The following is a 20,910-nucleotide window of genomic DNA, read 5'->3' as shown; positions in this document are numbered from 1 at the left end:
AGTTTCATAATAGGTTGATTCACTCTAATTGTTAAGCTAACGGCATAAAACGTGAACTACTGAGCGTAAATTTGCTATGTTACGCGTTTGTAAGACGGAGACAACAAATGCGGGTGTAGCGTCCTCTTAAGACTTTAAATTTTAATATTATAAAATACTATAATAAGACGTGTTAAATTTTGTTCTCTAATAGGTAGGTATGATTGTGGTAAATGTTATTGTTTACAATTCACCAGAATTATTTTGATTCAAAATGTTTACGTTTTGTTATGTATAGATTCTATGGTAAAATTATTTTTTGCATATTTTTGCATACTTGAGTAAAAATGACTATCAAATGCATGTTTCTATATAATTGCAAACATAAAAGTTGCATTTTTTATAAATAGTTGATAATTTTTTTATTTTTAGCTCTGATTCAAAATTTTATTTATTTTTTTTAAATTTAATTTCCCGTTCTGATCATTGACACGGCAAGGCAAGTGAGCTGCCGATCCTGAAATATAAATCTATGCTACTTGACAATTGCAGACATTTTTAATTTCATATTGATACCTGATCCAAAATTAATAAGTATTACATTTTCTGTATTTTATTAATTTTTCACTTATTTAATTAAACCGTAGTTTGTAAGTACACATTTGTAAGCAGAAGTATACCGAAAATGCCAATTGTATTTTTTATTAACATAACTAATATATTTTTTAATTTTATTAAAATACTTGGTTTTTTTGCATATTTTTGAATTTTTGAGTACTTAAATGTGTTAAATAATATTTAACAATAATTGTGTGTTAACACATAACGACTATGTGAGCGATTTATTATTGTGGTACCCCCAAGATTTAACTAGTTGCGCCACTGGTTCTAATATGTGCATTTTGTATTTTTCTAGCTACGTTGGGTTGGTTTCTGGAGGCTAGTGAGACTAGCAAGGGAGTTAATAAGAATTATGACTTTACTAGGTACACTTTTATTTATTGTGAACTCGATGGCTTAGGATGGCCAAGGCTTCAGCGGTGTAAATTGAACATTTGTTGGATAGCTTCCCTTGGATTTGAGTGTCACTGTGGATGATAGCAACGGAGTGGTTTTCCATGACTGGCGTCTGCAAATATAATTTCGTATTTAGGTGTTGGTGACAACATTTTCTTGAGGAGATTTCTGTAATGAGTAGGGTAGGTAAATTTCTTGGGGAGTTGGTGTAAGTCCAGGCTGGTGTTCATTGAGATGAGCCATGGCGGAGAGATATTTGTTTCAGTTGTTAATATGTTTTCTAGTTCATACTATTTGTATAAATTGTCAAACACGGAATGAGGGTTAGGAATGGAGACTTTGGAGGACTGCCGCCATTTTGGATGTTTTTTTCAGACCATCTGATAGACAAGAGAGGAATGCCCGCTATGCTGAGGATGCTGCTGATGGAACTGGATCGCAAGGCGCAGATGGATAGTCAAATCCCAGTGTTGTGTACTGGTTCTAATATTTTAAGGCTAGATTATTTGGCTATAGAAAAAAAGTGGGGCTCTGCAGTTGATTTTGATGAGGATAAGGGATTTATGGATTTTGAATAGGGTTCCGGTTTGAGCTCCCCAGGAGGTATGGGAGGGTGTTTTAATTATGTTGATTCTAGGATAACAATATTTTCAATGTATTGAATGTTGAATTGAACCAGATAGCTTTGGAAACAAAAATAACTCAGAGGATTTAACTTGAGTCTTATTCTTGATAGTGTGGTTGTCCATGTTTATGGATATGTTTTCCTTTTTATTTTTTTGGTTGATAAGAATAAGACTTGTTTTATTGGATGCGAATCTTAATGTTTTGGACCTGTTTGTTGGTTGAGTCTTACAGAAGTTGTTGGAGCTGCGACAAATGATATTGCAACTTTCTGTATATAACAGGAATGTTAGGGTTACGCACAAATTCGTAGGTACCATTGATAGTGATTAGAATAGCATTACCTACTCAGATAGTGGAGCCATGTAGAGCTTTTCTTTTGGAACAGAGCATAGTACTATAATATAGTATATAATATAGCAGGGGTGGCCAGCGAGAAGAGACTCGCGAGTCACCAAATATATTAATAAACTAGCTGATCCCATGCACTTTGTTACCCGTTAAATGTACAAACTGTATATGATTCAAACTTTGTTCAATGCGTTATTTAATATTCGGTGTGTGATGTTCTAGATTTATCTTAGCTTTTCTGTTGCCCAGGATAAAAATTTTGATTCACAGCAGTACATTATCAGGTAGGCAATCTACCTGCGGTAGATCGCGGATCCCGTGCTTTTTGTACGTAAGTGTATGATTTAACTCTAAAATATCAAAGTTATACCAAGTTTGTCGTTTTTACTTAATTCTACCTACGATGGATTAATATAATCAATTAATGCAAAAACCTAACCTAACCGTACTAAAATCCGATGAATAAAAAAAAACCAAATTTAACCCTTTTTAAATTAGCCTATCTTCTTCCCAGTGGAAATAAGTGAAATCAAAAAAACATTTGTCGTAAAACGTAACTATTAATGCCATAGATGCGCGTGCCACCGAAACAAATAATAAAAAATAACCACATAGAGTGTATGTTGCTACGTGTCAACGATACACTACTGTATGATTAATAGTGTGTGCTTAAGAGGCCGTAACTTCGGAATTACTTATAGCACAGCATACAAACTTAGATAATAGCCGATTCTCAGACATATATATTGATAAAAATAATAATATTAATCAACAAACATGCCCGATTAACCAATAGCAACCTATATATAATACACTATTATTATTTTTATAGGAGGCATATCAAATATAAATTATTGTGTCACATGCAAAAATTAGTGATCATAGGTAACTTAACACTCTGCACAAAACATGATATACCTACGAATTTACTTTGTGTATCAGTTGACAAAAGCAAACTCAGTAGAGTAGGTAACAGAAAATCCAAGAAAAACAACACTTACGAGTTACGACATTGACAGTTTGCTGATGTTTCAATTTTCTACTTTTTTAGTAAAAATATACGTTTTTAAATAACATACATACACGAATAATGAATAAAAAATGTAATGACATTGTAAATTGTTCATCTACCAAATCATTATAATTTTAATCGTTCATTAACAGAGAGTTGATTAATAATCGACCACCATAGATGATGTTCTTTATCAGTGATTACATTGCCATGGAGACGATCAATATTATATTATCCATAATATTATAGTAAGGACTGTTTTAAAAAGAAAAGGGCTGTTTTTAGGGTCTTCCCAGCAATTATTCAAATTTTTCTCGCTGTAAAAACCATCTTTGGACTTCAACAAACATTAAAAAAAATAATTGGCCAAATTGGTCCAGGCGTTGTTGAGTTATGCGCTTACCAACACATTTTGCAATTCATTTTTGTATTATAGATATGGAAGAGCCAAGATGTAAAAAAAAAGTCATATTATTATATATTATAAAATAATATGACCTTTTTTTCTTACATCTTGGCTCTTACGTTAATTTACGCCTAATGTTACGTTAAGATGCGAGCCACAAAAGTCTATGACGCGAGCTGCAGTTTGGCCACCCCTGTAATATAGTTTATAATATAATATATTATATTTATCTAAGGTATTAAAAACATTTAAATATTCAGTAAATTTTATTTGTGTAACTTTAAATATTTATTTGATTTTCAAAATTTAAAAAAAAGTGGGCTCTGTTGTACAGTAGGTTACAAGTGGTTCACTATGTTAAATTTGAATTCAATGATATAATATTTGATGATATTATAATTGTGAATAAAGTAATTTATATATAACCTATTTACGTGGAGCCTTGTTTTAAATTTTCAATCCTTAAATATTATAAAAGTTGAATATTTTATAAATTTTTAACTAAAAAATAATTATTACATTTTAAATTTTTATAAATTTTGTCAGAATATGAACTTTAAATGCTTATAAAAAAATTGTGACTATATTTTTTATATTTTCAACTGCTATTGTAACACTATATCAGGAGCCTTGTATTTAATTTTCATGCATTTTTACCCAACAAATAATATTTTATTGACTATTATAGAATAAAAAACTAAAATAATTGAAAACTGACAATATCTATTAGCAGCTCAAAAAGAGTCAAATATTTTCATTAAAACAATGAAAATATAAACATTCCGTGTAATGTTAATGTATCTACAGTCATTTGTTTTTGAATTACAACGAATAACATAATCGCTACATTAGAAATCGAGTGAATATCCAATCTTGTAAAAATATTAACTTCAAACGCTCATAAACATTTTATTTGATTTGCTTGTAGACCTTTTTATTTTTTTTTTTTTTTGATAATGGCAGATAAACTTATGAGGAATGTTGTATGACAATTTCAAATCTTTGATTTAAAAAGAAAAATTTTATGCATTCTTAATTCAAAATAATTTGCTAAATTTCGAGATTTTTCTGTATTTTGTCAAGATATGAACTTTAAATGCTCATTAAAAAAAACTGTGACAGGATTTTTATTATTTTTTAATACACATGTAAAAATTCCTATTTTCCCTTAGTTTTTATGTTGTTTTTCCTGCCGCTTATGAAAACTATTGGGAATTTTAAAAATTTTACCTCCCGAAAGCACCAACTAGATTCACTTTTCCATCGAACAAGATACTGTTGAAGAAAATTGAGGTAGTTTTATTGCCCCAAACAGTAGTGACAGACACAAAAATAAAAATAAAAAACACTTAATTTTAAAATCAATACATTCATCACTCCTCTCAGAATCTAAAATGAATTTCCATGATTTGGTAAAATTATAATTACTTGATAACTAGCATGCTTCTGATGCTTCTGATGCTTCTGATGATGATGATGATGATGATGATGGTGATGATGGTAATGATTATGACGCCAATTATTTTACTGAAATACCTATAGATGACGGTTATTATAATATTTTTGCCAACAAAGTATTTGGAATAACTTCAGTTATCAATATTACAGAGAAGGTAATATTACTAATATTTTGATTTGCATTTTTTATTTAATACTGAAGTATTCATGTATGTTACAGACAAGCGAATGTGTAAAAAAACTACACAAATTAATGTTGGACTTGAGTAACTATCATAGCGATAGTGATACAACACGATTTGTCAACGGATTGTTGAGTAATAATGATAATCAAGTTGGGCTTTTAATAAACGAAAGATACGTAAACATTCCCGCGGCTATTTCTGTGCCATTATTTCAAGCCCTTCGGTATTATTATATTTATTACTTAATAATTAATAAATACAAATAATATATTAATAATATACATTGGACATTTTAAATTAAGTAAAATATAATTTAAATAATAAGTGTTGTTATGTTTCAAATACTGTATTGTATTTGTACATCATATAATAAATATAATTTCAGCAAGGAAATGTTCAAGCTTATCAATAAGAAGCAATCATACAATTTTGATTATCTTATTATGATATGCAAACTGTATAAAGTGATGAAAAATAAGAAGGGGAAAAAAAGTTTTGAAGACTCAGAAATAATATGGTCAAATGGTGAAGAAGAGTTCTTTGACAAAGTACGTAAATAATAAAAAAATGATTTTTTTTAATGGCCTATCTTGTGGTATGCCATCTACCACATATTGCGATCTACTAGCAGTTATGGGATAATTGTCGTATGTATTTTACTACTCGATTACATTGAGAGTATTTGATGCACAAACTCAAAAGATAGAAAATTTGTGAATAACTAACACTAAAAATTGTAAGACAATATGTATGGTACAAATCCTGATATACTTCCAAAGTGTAATATTAATTATAATATAATTATATATATAAATATAATACACAGCTATTACGAGTAACTTAATAGAACATGTTAGAAATGAATCAATAAACACATTAAACACCTTTTTAAGGGACATGGGACAAATAATTAAATATTTTTTTTCTAATTATTAATTATATTTTAAAAGAACTAAATTTAAAAGCATACATTTGTAAGTAATTACTGATAAATAATGAGACAACAATAATAGTGGTGTTGATAATATAATAATTTTTAATAACACCAACTACACTAAACTTGGAGTATTATTTAATTTTTCATTAAAATAACTTTATTATTTAAATAGTGCAGTAGAGTATCAATGACGATAGAGTGCATACTATAGTGGAAATGTTACCAGTAGAATGGCATACGACCAAATAGAAATATAATATTATGTTCTTTTATTTTTTAAATGTATTTTCTACATTTGTTTCAGGCAGCAGATTACAAGTTTGAATTTTGTGTACAAATTGACAAGGGTTCTCGCTTGGCTGGCAACTGGGTTACATCAGACCCTGGAATGATTCCTTTTAGACGTGTTCTGATTTTCTCTATGGAAAAATTCTATTCAATAATTAACCAACTTGAATCTTTGATATCCCAATAACTTTTTTACATACTATTAATTGATATTAAAAAAAAAAACATGATTATTACAGTATCAATGAAAATATGTTTGCTGTTTTAGTTCTGTCTCTAAAAACCTCTATAATAGTTTTTAATCATTAAATAATTGTACAAGTGGGCTGTTCTATGTCATGACTCATGGCGAGTATCCACAAATGACAAATATTTTGCTAAGTTATATCAGTTTTTATTTAAATGTGTCAATACGGGTTACAAAAAAAAAAAAAAAAAAAAAATGGGCATACAGCTGTTCTTTGGAACCTTCTTAAAATACTAGTTTTTCTCAACAAAATAATAAGATAATAAATTATATGATTACTAGAATAAAATTTTTTTTCTATTTTTTAGGTTAGATTATCTGTGTTCTTTCTTAATAGACGACCATTACATTATTTTGCTGGGATATAGTTGTCCTCTCTTATAATATATTTGTCCTAATGAAAAAATAAATAATACAATTTATAATGTTACATATTTATTATAAAGATGAATACTATTATAATAGAAAAATTATCTTAAACAGTCAGACATGTTTTCTGATGAGCGTCCAAGAACGGGTGTCTAATAAAATATATTCCAGGCACAAAAATTATTTCCATAATTTATTATTATATATTTACTAGCTGATCCCGTGCACTTTGTTTCCCGGCAACCAATAATTATTATTATAATAGCTTCAAGACCCATGGTAACCATTTAAAAACAAAAATTCCATTGGAAATCTCAAAATTCCTGTTTGAGCACCTCCCGGGGTTGGTTCTTTCCCTTTTTAAATTAGCCTATCTTCTGCTCAGAGGTATAATCTATCTATATATATATAAATATCTGATCCCGTTCCACTTCGTTGCCAATTAAAATTGCCAAATCCAATAGTATTATAATTTACATATCACCATGGCAACCATTTATATACAAAACATTTTATCGGAAATTTCAAAATAATATATAATTGGTTGCCATGGTAATACGGAGACACACACCGACGAAAATCTCTAAATAATATATAAATGGTTGCCATGGTAACATGGATACACACACTGACACACATACATTCATTTTTATATATATAGATATTTATATATTATTATTACAATTTTTTTATTAATGACATTAAAAAAAACTTGATATTTAATATTTTAACAGAAATGCAAATAATGCAATATTGAGTTCTCTTAACAAAAGCTAAGAATTTAAAATACGAAAAAAATGAGATTCTTTTAAAGAATACTTATTAGTTATTGGATATCAAGGGCAGTTGAACACCACAAATAAACTATAAATGTGTATGTTGATCAAAGACATCATCAAGCTAAATAAAAGTTCATAATTGTGAACATAAAAATGTTCATTACTTATATCGTAGTTATATAGTAGTATTTATAATCAATGATTGAAGGTTTCGAGTAACTCATTATTCAGACTATGACTGTAATAATCATTTGAAATTGTTTGGATCTACAATTGCATCTGACCAAGTATAAACCTTCTAAATAAAAAATATTAAATGTTTTTAAATAGCTCAAAAAATCCAAAATATTTTGAAAATTATAACATATTGTCTAGATTTTTAATTTTTATAAAATGTTTATTTGATGACCGGATGAATAATGTAGTGTATACCGGCTTATTGGAAACAATGACAGGATAGGATGATGGGTGATTGAATAACTACTCAAATGTAAACTGGTTGAAATGTTGAAAGTATTTGCACTAAGATGTGGCAGCAATTTACTAGATAAAGTAAATTAGACTACCTAGACCAACGAAGGACGCTGGCTGTTAGAAAATAATATACAAATTCTCGGAGTCCCGAAAAACATTGATTGAAATAATATAAGTCCAAAAATGTTAACTTTATAAGAAGTCTGGCGTGGAGGTGCTCGTCCTGACTATGTGGAATCACGTCTGAAGATGGGTCGTTTCGGTCTCTACTATATAGTGCGAACCAGCACTACTTGTTCCTTGCGATTCGTGCCGCCGTTCCAACGGTCTGTGTGGTCGATCCCCCGAATTAGCTAGTCTTAGCTATATTCATATTGTCTGTAGGAGTATGCCCCCATGGGTGCTTGTGGCTGGCCAATTTTATGATCGATGCGGGGTTTCCCTAAATGTGTAGTTTTTTAATAGCTATATTAATAAGATTTTATTAGACCCACAGTCTTCTCATTGTAGGTATACTTTTTATTACTATTTCACAATTCTATGCATTGGCCCTTCTGCCCCATGTGGTCTATGCAAATTATTGCTTCACAGGGTCTCGTTGCAACGCTAAGAGATCATTCCTACAACATTACCTATGTATCTCTAAATTTTTTTTTATGAATTATGTGTTTTTTTTAAATAAAAATTGAAAAATTAATAACTAATTTAACTTGTGCATAGTGGTGTGGTGTTGGTGGATCTTTGAGGGGGGCAGTAGGTTAGTATGTACCACTGCTTACACTCCTTCACAACCCAGGCTACGCCACTGGTGAAGATAATATGGTATATTGTTATTAGGGCCCGGATTTAAATGCACTTAAAACTACAAATATGCTCTAAAAAATAGCAAATATGCTCTTAAAAAATTCATTTTACCACAAAAAAGACCATAAAAATTCTATATATATTTTTTTATACAAATTGTAATTTATAAATGAGATACAAGTATTATTTAATAATTTATTATTTTACTAAAAAAAAATGAAAATTTTTAATATTGACTGCTATGATGTTGACTATACATTTAATAATATTTTAATACTTTAAAATAAGAATTTTGCATTGCTTTGTTCAGGTATAATATTTTTATTTAAAAATTATAAAAAAAAATTTGTACCATTAACTGTAAAAATGATAATTGTAATAAATTAAATAATGTATTAAATAATAAAAATTGTAGACGAGAATTTTTTTAACAATTATAATAAATCGGATTTTTGATATACTATTCCTATACCAATATTGCATGGTAAATTAAAAATTTTTTTTTTACTTTTTATCGATTAATATTTAACTAATTAATAAAAATATAAAAATCAAGCTTCTTACGATTGTTAAAAAACTTCTTCTCTACAACTTTTATAATAAATAGTTTTGCTTTAAACTATTTTAATAAGACGTATTACTTGAATCATCGAACTATTTGGGTATAATGAAAAAAAAGAAACACTCAAAGAACCATTCAATGTAGACAATCTGAGCCATGACCAGGTAAGTGGTACATATAAATTGAATATTATGAACCAAATAAAATTATAAATAGAATTGAGTGGATATATATTTTATGTTCATAAACAATTTTAGAGAGAATAATAACTACAATTCACCTTCTGCTTCAACTTTAGCACTTGCAGTACAATTTATGATTGAAGATAGTGAAAATTTGTAATTTTAAAAAAATAGTCTTAGTATTTACAAAAATAAAATAAAAATAACTGTATATTTTATGTTCATAAACAATGTTAGTGAGAATAATAACTGCGAATTGTCATATGCTGCAGAATAATTTATGGCAGCAGAAGATAGTGAAATCTCGTAAGTTAGATGAATTAGTATCTTTATTTTTAAATAACAATAAGGAGTATAACATTTTCCCAGTGAGTATAACAGAACACCAATTGAAGAAATTTCCAATTTTTTTAGTGGACTCGATGATTTGGATATTTCAAATATAACATTCCATCAACTCGAAACCACGATAGAAAGTATCAACAGATAAAACTATCTACACAATTTTTTTTTATAATTATTTCTTTATATTATGACTTAAAAAAGTTGACTTATTTAATTTGTTAACCTACTCATTTGTTTTATATTAATATACGTAGCTGCAAGCATCTACACAATATTAACAAATTTTACATGTCGAGCAAATATATATTTTTTCTTTTGCTCAATTTTAATATTTATTTATTTCATTAAATAATAAACGAACAATTTTTGTTCTATAAAAAATATTTTTTTTTTTTTATTAGGTAGCTTTTAGTTTAAATTGATAGCTCAACAATTTTAAAATTATACTAGTACAACATTAAACAATACATTATGATATTGACTTAAAATATTATTATAATACCTAATATGAATTAAAGACCTATAAGGTACAATAATAACATTTGCATATCTGGCGATTAAAAATATTTTAATTTAATTTAATTATGAGATAAGAATGGTAATCGGGGTATCGGACTATGGAACAAACTGTTTCTTTTGATCGGCTGTAAGGAGCGTAATGAGGGGAGTGATTAATGAGGAAAGTTTTGATGGGGGGGGGGGGGGGGGGGTGTTTGGAGATGAAGAGAAGTGAGTGCTGGATTCGGATTTTGTGGTTTTGAACAGTGGCGGTTTTGGGATTCAATTTTGACTGAGGCGACTAAAAGTTTACATACATTTGTCATTTATGTATGAAAAATTAAAAAAATAAAAACAAACTAATTATTGATACAAAATTTTGACTTGTAGAAAATATTAGTCAGTAGGTAGTTACTATAAAATATAAATCGCTACTGCCCACTGTTTCCTAGAATGTACCACGTAGAGGTTCTTTCCGTACATTCCTTGATGCAATACATATTTTTATTTATTATTTAGGCTAGTCATATTTACAAATTTACATGTTTTTATACGGAATAAATATTTACATTTTACAAAAATACGGAAAGAAAATACGAAAAGAAGATAACTGCAGTATTGTAATCACGGACTAAGATATATCCATGATAGTAATATTGTACGTCGTTTTGCTGATTTTTACGCAGTGTCACAACACTGATGATAATTCAATAATTATATTGTACATTAATATTTTCTTCGGCCGAGCCAATGTTTACATGTCGCCTCAATCATAGAACAATATAGAAGCGAAACTCGATCAGCTGATTGGGGTTTTGTTTCCCTATGATCTGAAGTCTGAACCTCCGAAAAACATGGAAACGTTTCCCCGCACCAACATCATGCTAGACATGTTTACGTAAACGTTTCCCGAATTATAGGCGGGATACGCTACGCGGGGTTGGCTTGTTTACCATTCCCTATTTCACGTATGCCACGCCCCCCTGGAACCGTGTTCAAGGCCACAATCGCCCGATTCGGCCAGTTTACGGAGTTTCGTACCCCTGCCCACGATTTAAGATATATACAGGTTGCACAACGACCTATGTTTAATATGTTCCCGCAGTGACTTTAAAAATTACACTATAAAACAGCTGTCAAGAATAGAGTATTAGCGCTCCCGGTGTCGAAATAAGCAAAACGACCACGATTAAATTCTTATCTATTACGACATTTTAGATAATAAACGAAATTTAGATAATAATAACAATTTTCCCTACATGTGGCAACATTGAAATACAATTTTCCCCACATGGAGCGTTGAGAGTTAATTTTTTGAAGTATCAGTTCTTGAGTCACAATATTTGTCTTCGTTGTGCAACCTGTATATCTTAAAGTGTCCCTGCCTCAATCGTCGTCTATGAAGTGCGTGTGCTATGCGTACGGCGCGTGTGCGTGCGGGTTCGTATTATTTAGTAATATTAAATACACCTAGACGTGAGAGGCACCGACAGCGATCGCTCTTACGGGTACGGGTGGAAGATTACGAGACCAGCCGAATCGTACTCCCGTTCTCGTACGGCCGTACTGACGTACTCCCGTATAAACTGATATCATAATATTATATTATTATTATATTAATAACTATTAACTACGAAATAGTGTTTGTATTAAAATGTTACATTCTTTTTGAAATTTTACTATGACAAAATGCTGACCATTAATATATTATATAAATGAAAGAAACAAAAATTTAATATAATATTACCAATGTCTAATTTGCTTAAAAAAAATATATTCCTCTTCCTACATTTTTAAATGAGACACCACCTCACTTGCCTCACCCTCAAAACCGCCACTGGTTTTGAATAAGTGGTTTTGCGTCGTTTGAGAAGAGCTTTGAAAATTTGACATCCTTTGTAATTGGAAGTGTGATTGCCCTGCATAGGGAGCACTTGGCTGGACTGGTTTTGTTTTTAGTGCAAACTTCGGTGTGGTGGGCGCCCCACATTTGACACATCGTGAAGGATGGTGTCAATAGTTTGCGGTGTGACCGTAGTTCTGGCAGTTTCGGCACTGAGGTGGACCACTCTTGGTCCTATATGGTAATTCGACTTTTATATAGGTATGCAAAATTGAAGACAAGTTTAGGATTTCTTTATTGTTGGTGTTGGGAAAATAATTTAATGTATACATTTATGTTTCAAACATTTTTAAGGAGATCATTTTTTTATAGGAAATTTTTAGAGTTTTACTATAGAATTATATTAATATCATTAAATATTTTCGTAGTGAATAGAATAGTGTGCTTGGTGGTAGACAAATTGTAGACATGGCATATATATTTCTACAAATTCAAAATTCATATAGCAAAATGCATACTAGCTAAGGGGCTTTGGATGCAATTTTATTGACATACTAGAGTTTGTGAAAGAAATTTGAAAATGCTTTGAATCTACATGGATTTTTAAGTGTAAAATGTGCAACTTATTGACTACAATTTTACCAAAAACTAAAAAATAAAGCAGTATTTATAAAATCACTTACACTTTCTTTAACTATCAAAAAAACATTAGAGTATGAAACCCGAAACCAATTTGATAGCCAAACTTGGTTTATTGAACGAAGAAATCGTCTTACGCTCTTATTTTTGGTAAAATTTTTAAAATGCATCCCAACAATTCGTGTAAAAATTTAAAATACAGTACCTATATACACTGAGTGCGCTGAGAGAGCGCAAGTTGACCGCGCATCCTAATGAAGTCGCTCCGCGATTTCGAGGTCTAATTTCTCCCACCAAGTCGACTGGTAGTACGCCGTCGTAAACCACTGAGCGCTATCGTCTGTTATCGAATTTTGTTATTTGACAGTTCATGTCTATTAGCAATTATTACTTTATTGCATGACAAAATAAATAGGTATGTCAGCAACTCGTGATACGCATGTCTGTGACATAAGCATTTCTCCAACAGACTGAGCGGTGGAGCGGTGGTGGTCTTCGGCGGCGGCGGCTATTGCGGCAGTGACGGCGGTGGACCAATGAGAACCGGAGAAATGCTTACGTCACAGTACAAGGCTGGGCGGAGGGTGGGTGAGCGATTTGTTTCTAAACTGGTAATATTGCTGACATACCTATTTATTTTTTCATGCTTTATTGTTTTATTTTAGTTCTCACGGCGGGAGTCGCGTTGGTGGGAGATTCTCCGACTACGACGAGTTTTTGTCGCCGCTGACTTGCGCTCTCTTGGCGCACTTTGTATATTTAGTCTATAGTCTATATATTGGGACATAAATTTAGGTCAGCAGTATCTTAATTTAAAATCGGTAGACGGTAGTACATAGGTAGGTACGCGAGGGTATTGAAAATATTACGGTGGCATTTGCGTATAATGAATTTTATAATGATACGAATCGTACTGGTCGAACATTCATAGATAAATAAACGGTGCTCCTGAACGAGCACTCGTCGCCGCCATCGGTCGGTTGCGAATTGTGAATAGCAGGCGTGACTTAAGCGCCACGCGCTTGCGGATCGTGAAAACACCTAACAGCACACTCTCTCAGTCACTGGTGTACGCAGGATTTTTCAGTGTGGGGGGGGGCTTGAAAATTAGTTACAATTTTATTTTTATTTTGTCCAGTCTAATAATTTCAGACGTTTATTTGAGCTATTTTAAGATGTTTATAACTTTTCCACTTTTATAGTAGAAAAAATGCTCTGATCATAAGCATCGATGCCGGATGTATGTTTTTGGAAGCGAATTGGATCTAGTTGATACTTTTAGGAGGTCGACATTGAAAAAACTCATTTCTTTCTAAAATAATTGGAGAAAAAAAATGAAAATGTATTAAAATTGTTTGGTTACCAGCTTGGTTATACCGTCCTCATTTGGATTGTATTTGATTCATTTAAATTTGTTTTTCTATAAATGTCAATAAAAAATTATTCATTCGGTCAAAAAGCTTAAAAATGTAGTTAATATTGTAATGCGTAAGTTTTTATTATTGTTAAAATATTAACGATATATAAGCATCATGGTTATGTTTTATAAACATTTAAAGTTCAAATTTCGTCAAAACCACAGTTAGTTTGTAGTTCAAAACTTATAAAATATTAAATGTATATAGCTAAGGCTAAACAATTTCATACTTTTACCTAAAAATTACAGATGATTTATGAAAATTGGTATGCAAATACATTGTTTTTTCAAAAATTAATTCATTCTGGTAAGACATATATGAAATTTACGTCTTGCTTACTATAGTTGACAGTTGAAACTTGATAAATATTTTTGAAAAAGTAATAAAAATATGGCAATGGGGGGGGGGGGCTTCAGCCCATTAGCCCCCCCCCTGCAGACGCCACTGATCTCAATCGTTGCACGCGTAAACTTTTGGTGAAACGTCCTTCTTTTACTGTTTACCAGTTGTCTATAGGTAGAAATCTATCCAATTTTGTTCGGTGCTCTTGTCGACAAACTAAAATAATGAAATATAATTATTAGATAAACAATTTAATTGTACTTGTTTTATATTTGTTAAAATTAATGGTTACTAGTTTGTTCTTACGGCATACAAAATACGGCATATCCCCTGCAATAGTTACCTAGTAATCAGTTTTATTCACATTTTAAAGTTAAGTAACTTGGTTGAATCTTACATTTCTGACATATAACAAGATTACATAATTTTCTAGTGATTTTAGTATCATTAAACTATAACTAGTTTCAATGTGGGTTGTAAGTTTTTATAATAGATTCATGTAACATAATGTTCTTATATTATGTGTACAATGCTCTAGCTAATTTAAATTATATTAACTCAATATGATTTAATCAGGCAAAGTTTATTGGAAAACAGATTTTTAGGCAAAACCAGATCATGACAAAAAATATTAAGTTTTTTTTAGTATAACACAATTGTAGAAACTTTACATTTTTACAAAATCTTTGTGTGTGAGTTTTCTATACATAATAACATTTTAAAAATATTTTGACACTTCTTGAGCTATTTATAGGAAAAATAAATTTATATTCATTTTTTTTTTAAGACTATTGTCGAAGCATATCAAGTTTTTAAAAAAAGAGTATTGATGTTGAACTATTACATTTTTTGCTAAACATTGTTAAAAATATTTTAATAAGAGAAATGAACAAATTCCAATTAATATATGATAATAATTAAATAAAAATAGGTTACGACAAAACGTAGATTTTTATACTTATCAATGCTACTTGCGGGTAAACAGGGATTAAATTAATTTAAAAAATATATAAATATGATTATCGATCAAGAAGCGTTGCTTCTCTCGTCACATACGTGACACAAGAATACAAGATAATAAAAAATTACTCTATCATGTCAAAATTTAACTATCGAGAAAATCGTCAACGCTTAAGCACGGATGAAGTTCTTACCTTAAGGTTTGATAGTGGGTCAATTTACTCTAATATCAAAACTAACAGCAAGCTATTGCTGAAACTGGTTAACAAAATATGCAATTTATTATATGTGTAAGATGGAGACAACAAATGCATGGGTAGGTAGCGTCCACTTAAGAAATATTTATAAAAAAAAAAAAGGGTTAGACTAATATCAGTAAATCCCTATATTTCATAATGCCAGGAAGTTCTTGAGTTTGTTAGAAAAATATTATTATACGAAGCAAAGTGAGCATTGAATTAGTTTAGACAGAAAATTAACTTAAAATGTTTGTCATACATTTTAAGTTGTATATTTCATAGTTTAAATATGGTTACATCATACAAGGTTAAGTTTATATTATATTTTATTCAACTTAGATACTAATCCTGAAGCAGCTTACAAAAATAATGGTAATTTGGTCATAGTTAACGCATGCTCATCCAAATATAACATAACAATAGATAGTACTGATAATAATTATAACTTACCTAGGCGTTCACTATATATCCGAAAAAAAAATGTATATAATTATATAAATATAATCTAGAAAATTTGAATGTCATTAGTTTATACGTCCATAGCTCCATAAAGCAGCAATAGGGTATCTCCTGACAATTTAACCAAGTTGGTTTTTGCAAGCGTTGCTCCGGCCAAATCCTTCACTTTGGTAAACCCTGATTTGCCAAATTCATATGATATGTAGAAATCTTTTAAAAAATATAAAAAACAATTAATTTTAAAATAAGTTAGTAATAATTTAACAGACCTATTCCTATGGTAATATTAATTATAATTGTAAAATATTTACTTTTAAGTGTCATTTTCTGATAAGATCTCTGTAATATCTGATATTGGTGCTTCAGAATCTCAATGTTTTGGACAAAATACATTCTGTAAGTATTATAATTATTATTAATAAATAAATTTAATGTAAATATATTTATAATGAATCAAATTGGTTTAATACACATTTATTGTCTTGAAAGTAAAATACATGGCAAAATAATGTATAGAGGATCATATTTAGCTTTATTAATCTGATTTTAGGAGAATAAAAAATATATAAGGTGAATCTATTTATTATTAGTGTACTTATCAATTTAGTAACTAGAGTCCTTTTAAATATCAAATTGAAAAACAGGATTTTCCTGATTAAAATGAAATAATAGTTCATTCAAATGTCCCATAAACATCCTATATACATAGTCAAATTATTAATATATTACTCACCAATGATGGCGAACTCATAGTTTGATATATTATTTAACAATTGATTTTTCAAATAAAGACAGAAGACTATGATCCACAGAAACTCTCAAACAAGACTGTCGTCAATCAACTGCAAAATAAAATATATATTGTAATAAATAGACACATTAGAATGAATTAAATATAAATATATTTACATATCTAATTAGTAACAGCATATTTTGTGCGTTGTATAATTATTTTTTTAATAATTCAGTTTTATATCCAGCTGGGGAGTGTTTAGAAAAAACTACAAAATATAATATGATGATAAATACTAGTATAAGGAACAGTGAACAGTAAACAGTACAATCACAACAGCATTAGGCGCTTTATAGGCTGGTATAAACATGAATAAAATAAAATAAAAAGACTTAAGATGAAAACATAAACGTTCATTGTTATTAAAGATAATATGTCTATTTTGAATTATGGTAATAGTTGTTTCCAGCCGCAGAAAAAACACAATAATATAAAGTACATCCACATGCCACACTCTAGAGAACCTATTATATGAGATTCTTTAACACAGATAAACACACTGGTATATTCTCCACTTGATTCCGTGCATATGCAATGCTATGTTGTCTACTCGTCTCCTTGTTGGTATTGTCTATCAGAAAATGCAGATAGGTGTATGTCATAATTCAACATAAATATGGTATACCTATACCTTCTTAATACCAAGGCTGGGCATTAACGAGTTAATAAGTTAAAGGTCAAGTTAAAAGTTAAGTTAATTTTAACTTATTAACTTAACTTACTAGTTCGCTGTTTTAATTAACTTAACTTTAACTTAACTCATTAGGATATACGTTAACTTAAAATCAACTTGTATTATTTTTAAAATTCCCAATTAAGTTAATTTTGAATTTTCGTGTTATCCATAAAATTATTTAGTATTTTAATGGTTTGTCGATTTAATTAATTTAATTCGTAGAATATTAGAAAATATTATTAGAAAAAAGATTACTTTTCGTATTTATTTAATTATTTTTATAGATATGGACTAATATAGTAATAAGTTATATGAATTAAGACATTATGTACTAATGAAAAAATAAAATAATAAATAATACAAAGTGACATTTAGACCATTGTCGCCCCTATGACCGTATTATAAAAATTTATCAATAACTATACGAGCCCACGAAGTCACTTAATAGTTAATAATAGCGGGTTTATTATCATTATTATTAGCCATTAGGTCTCATTAGTTATATTTCTTATTATTCGATATTTTATAATTTGTACGATTGTTGATTATCAAGAATTGTGACTATTTCTATTTATTTATTTATTATATTTAACATGTTATAATTGTATTTCAAAAATACCTACCTACCTATAGTGGTAATATACATTTATACATTCTTAGTTCATAGTTTTCATTCCTCAGTTCCTCACTAGTTTGCTCAGTCGCTTACACTGCTGCAGTTTGTCACTATTACTTTAATTATTTATTTCGAATTTTTTACCTACGTATTGTAACTTGGACTGGACATAAACTGATAAACATGAATAATAATAATTATCCAAGTAAGTAATATTTTTATTTAATCCAAATTATATATAATTTATATATAATTATTATATGCATTCATATTATACTGTATTCTAGTAGGTAATAAACATGTATAGGATATACTATATAGATTATATGGGTATTAAAAACATGAAACACTTTATTAAACCAATTAATTTTTAGTATAATATACAAATTTGAAATTTTCAATATTAAACTACACATATATTTATATTTATTGTTACTACATTTTTTTCTAATTTAAAAAAAAAAATATTTTTCTCAGTTTTTAGTGCACCAGAACACCAAGAAGAGAATAGCTCCAATGATCAACCAAAATGGCCAACAATGATTTCTTATTTTGAAGAACTTAAATCAAGCGATTTAAATGCAAACAAAAATAATTTGATTTTTAAATGCATTTTGTGTTGTCCAAAAGAAAAATACATTTCTACTTCAAAATTATCAAATTCAAATCTTAGAACACATATCAAAGTATGTATCTGTATTTATAATTTATAAGTGTGGTTTATATTTTAAGTTAACGGTGATGCCTGATTTCTTAAATATATAGGTGTAAACTATAATAAAAATAATTGCCTTTATTTTATAATTAATTTTAAAATTATTAATCATAGAATTTGTTTTAGCTTAAGTTTTAGAACCTATGGTTCTTAAACCATTTGTTAAATTTTTATGGAATAATAGTTATTATATTTTAATGCTAATATTTTTAAATAATTTGTATTAATTGTTATTGTATATTATTAAAAATAAACAAGTTTTAGTAATAAACAAGTTTTAGTATACTCTCGTGCAAAATATTTTATTTATACATTTTTTCAGATTAAGCATCAAAATGATTTGGCAGAATTTAATAATTGTATGAAAAAAAGACCAACATATTCTACAACAACGTCTCATAAGCAACTTAAATTAAGCGAGGTTGGTAAAGTTTACCCAATCAAAAAGTTGGATCAAGCTGAATTTGATAAGGCTACTTTAAGACTTATAATTGATACGGTATCACCCTTTTCATTTGTCGAGCATCCAGCTTTTGTAAATTATTGTAAAGTTACGTCAAATAAGGTTCCTGCATCACGTAGAAGTTTAATGCGTGATGTTGAATATTTGTATAGTAAAATGATACACGAAATGATCAGTGAATTAGATACAGTTAACTATGTATGTATTACAGCAGACTGTTGGAGCATATTCCATAAGTAAATATTTTGGACATTTTGGTTCAGTTAAGTTTTTCTATTTCATATAATATTAAGTTTTAATCTTTTATTATTTTAGATCATACATAGGATTTACTATCCATTGGATTAATCCTCAAACGCTTGAGAGATGTTCAAAAGGACTTGCTTGCAGAAGAATGATAGGAAGGCACACTTACGATAATATTGCTGAATTAATAGACAAAGTACTCGATGAATTTAAAATTCAGAATAAAACAACATTAATAGTCACTGACAATGCAGCAAATTTTGTCAAAACTTTTAGGTAACTATCCTTTTCTTAATTAGATGGTAATAAATAATAATTACCAATTAAACTTAATTATGAGCTCAATAAACAATGTTTAATTTATATTTTAGAGTTACTCATTTATAGATATTGACAATTGTTTAAGACAATTGTATACCTACAGTTTTTAATTATTTTTTTAGCAATACTATTCAATATGTACAATAATACTTGTATAGTTTTATATCTATACAATAAGTATTTAAAAATCATATTCAAGTGCTTTTTTTAAAAAAATATTTTAGTATTTATATTCCTATAAAAAAGTTGTCAATTTATACTTAAAAAAAATTATAACTTCTACATACACACTTTTTTTTCAATGATTCATTAATAGCAGAGACATATACATTTTATATTCTATAATATTTAAATAAAAATTAACAATTAATATAATATAAAATACTGCAGCTTTTTAGTGGATATTAATTATAGTTATACTAATTATACTTATAACTTATAAATTAAAACATTACTTTTTTTGGTAAATTTAAACAAAAAAATTTACATTTTTTTATTTTATAGAATATATAGTAATGATAATGATAATGATCTAAATTAATGCATTGGTGAATCTGAAGAAAATGAAGTCTCTATAGAAATAACAAACACTCTGAAAGGTGAATTATCTGATGTTGATAACCTCATAAGCATATCATTACCCCCTCACCAACGGTGTGCAGC

At 28.8% G+C, this 20,910-nt stretch overlaps 2 protein-coding genes and 1 long non-coding RNA gene across 4 annotated transcripts in view; 2 read left to right on the top strand and 1 right to left on the bottom strand.

Moving 5' to 3' along the window:
* The window catches only part of LOC100568596 (protein BCCIP homolog), a 10,470-nt gene extending 3,691 nt beyond the window's left edge, over window positions 1-6,779 (top strand). For both annotated transcript variants that reach the window (XM_003246274.4, XM_029490174.1), the window contains 4 exons: window positions 4,829-5,002; window positions 5,068-5,255; window positions 5,418-5,580; window positions 6,274-6,779. In XM_003246274.4, the coding sequence (XP_003246322.1) occupies window positions 4,829-5,002; window positions 5,068-5,255; window positions 5,418-5,580; window positions 6,274-6,444 (696 nt within the window). In that variant the 3' untranslated portion in view covers window positions 6,445-6,779. The remainder of the gene's footprint in view (window positions 1-4,828; window positions 5,003-5,067; window positions 5,256-5,417; window positions 5,581-6,273) is intronic.
* An 8,002-nt stretch (window positions 6,780-14,781) lies between these two features.
* Window positions 14,782-17,412, bottom strand: LOC103310174. Its single transcript, XR_001679944.2, has 5 exons — window positions 17,327-17,412; window positions 17,151-17,259; window positions 16,729-16,811; window positions 16,409-16,627; window positions 14,782-14,975 (listed from the first exon to the last, which is right to left on the bottom strand). It is a non-coding gene; the product is annotated as an uncharacterized LOC103310174 (long non-coding RNA).
* Window positions 17,413-17,791: 379 nt separating this feature from the next.
* LOC107884469 lies at window positions 17,792-20,904 on the top strand. The gene is made up of 4 exons (XM_029489842.1): window positions 17,792-17,803; window positions 19,540-19,916; window positions 19,996-20,202; window positions 20,752-20,904. The coding sequence occupies exons 1-4, from the start codon at window positions 17,792-17,794 to the stop codon at window positions 20,786-20,788; spliced, it is 633 nt and encodes a 210-aa protein (XP_029345702.1). The 3' UTR covers window positions 20,789-20,904.
* Window positions 20,905-20,910: the final 6 nt, after the last annotated feature.

Source organism: Acyrthosiphon pisum, chromosome A2 (genome assembly GCF_005508785.2).
Source record: "Acyrthosiphon pisum isolate AL4f chromosome A2, pea_aphid_22Mar2018_4r6ur, whole genome shotgun sequence".
Lineage (NCBI taxonomy): Eukaryota > Metazoa > Arthropoda > Insecta > Hemiptera > Aphididae > Acyrthosiphon > Acyrthosiphon pisum.
This window is presented reverse-complemented; position numbering and strand designations above follow the sequence as displayed.

What these genes read in the sequence shown, in the direction of transcription:
- LOC107884469 (XM_029489842.1), top strand. An exon ending in TGTTGGAGCATATTCCATAA is followed by an intron (nt 19,917 to 19,995) that starts GTAAATATTTTG and finishes TTATTATTTTAG; the next exon opens with ATCATACATAGGATTTACTA. An exon ending in AATTTTGTCAAAACTTTTAG is followed by an intron (nt 20,203 to 20,751) that starts GTAACTATCCTT and finishes TTTATTTTATAG; the next exon opens with AATATATAGTAATGATAATG.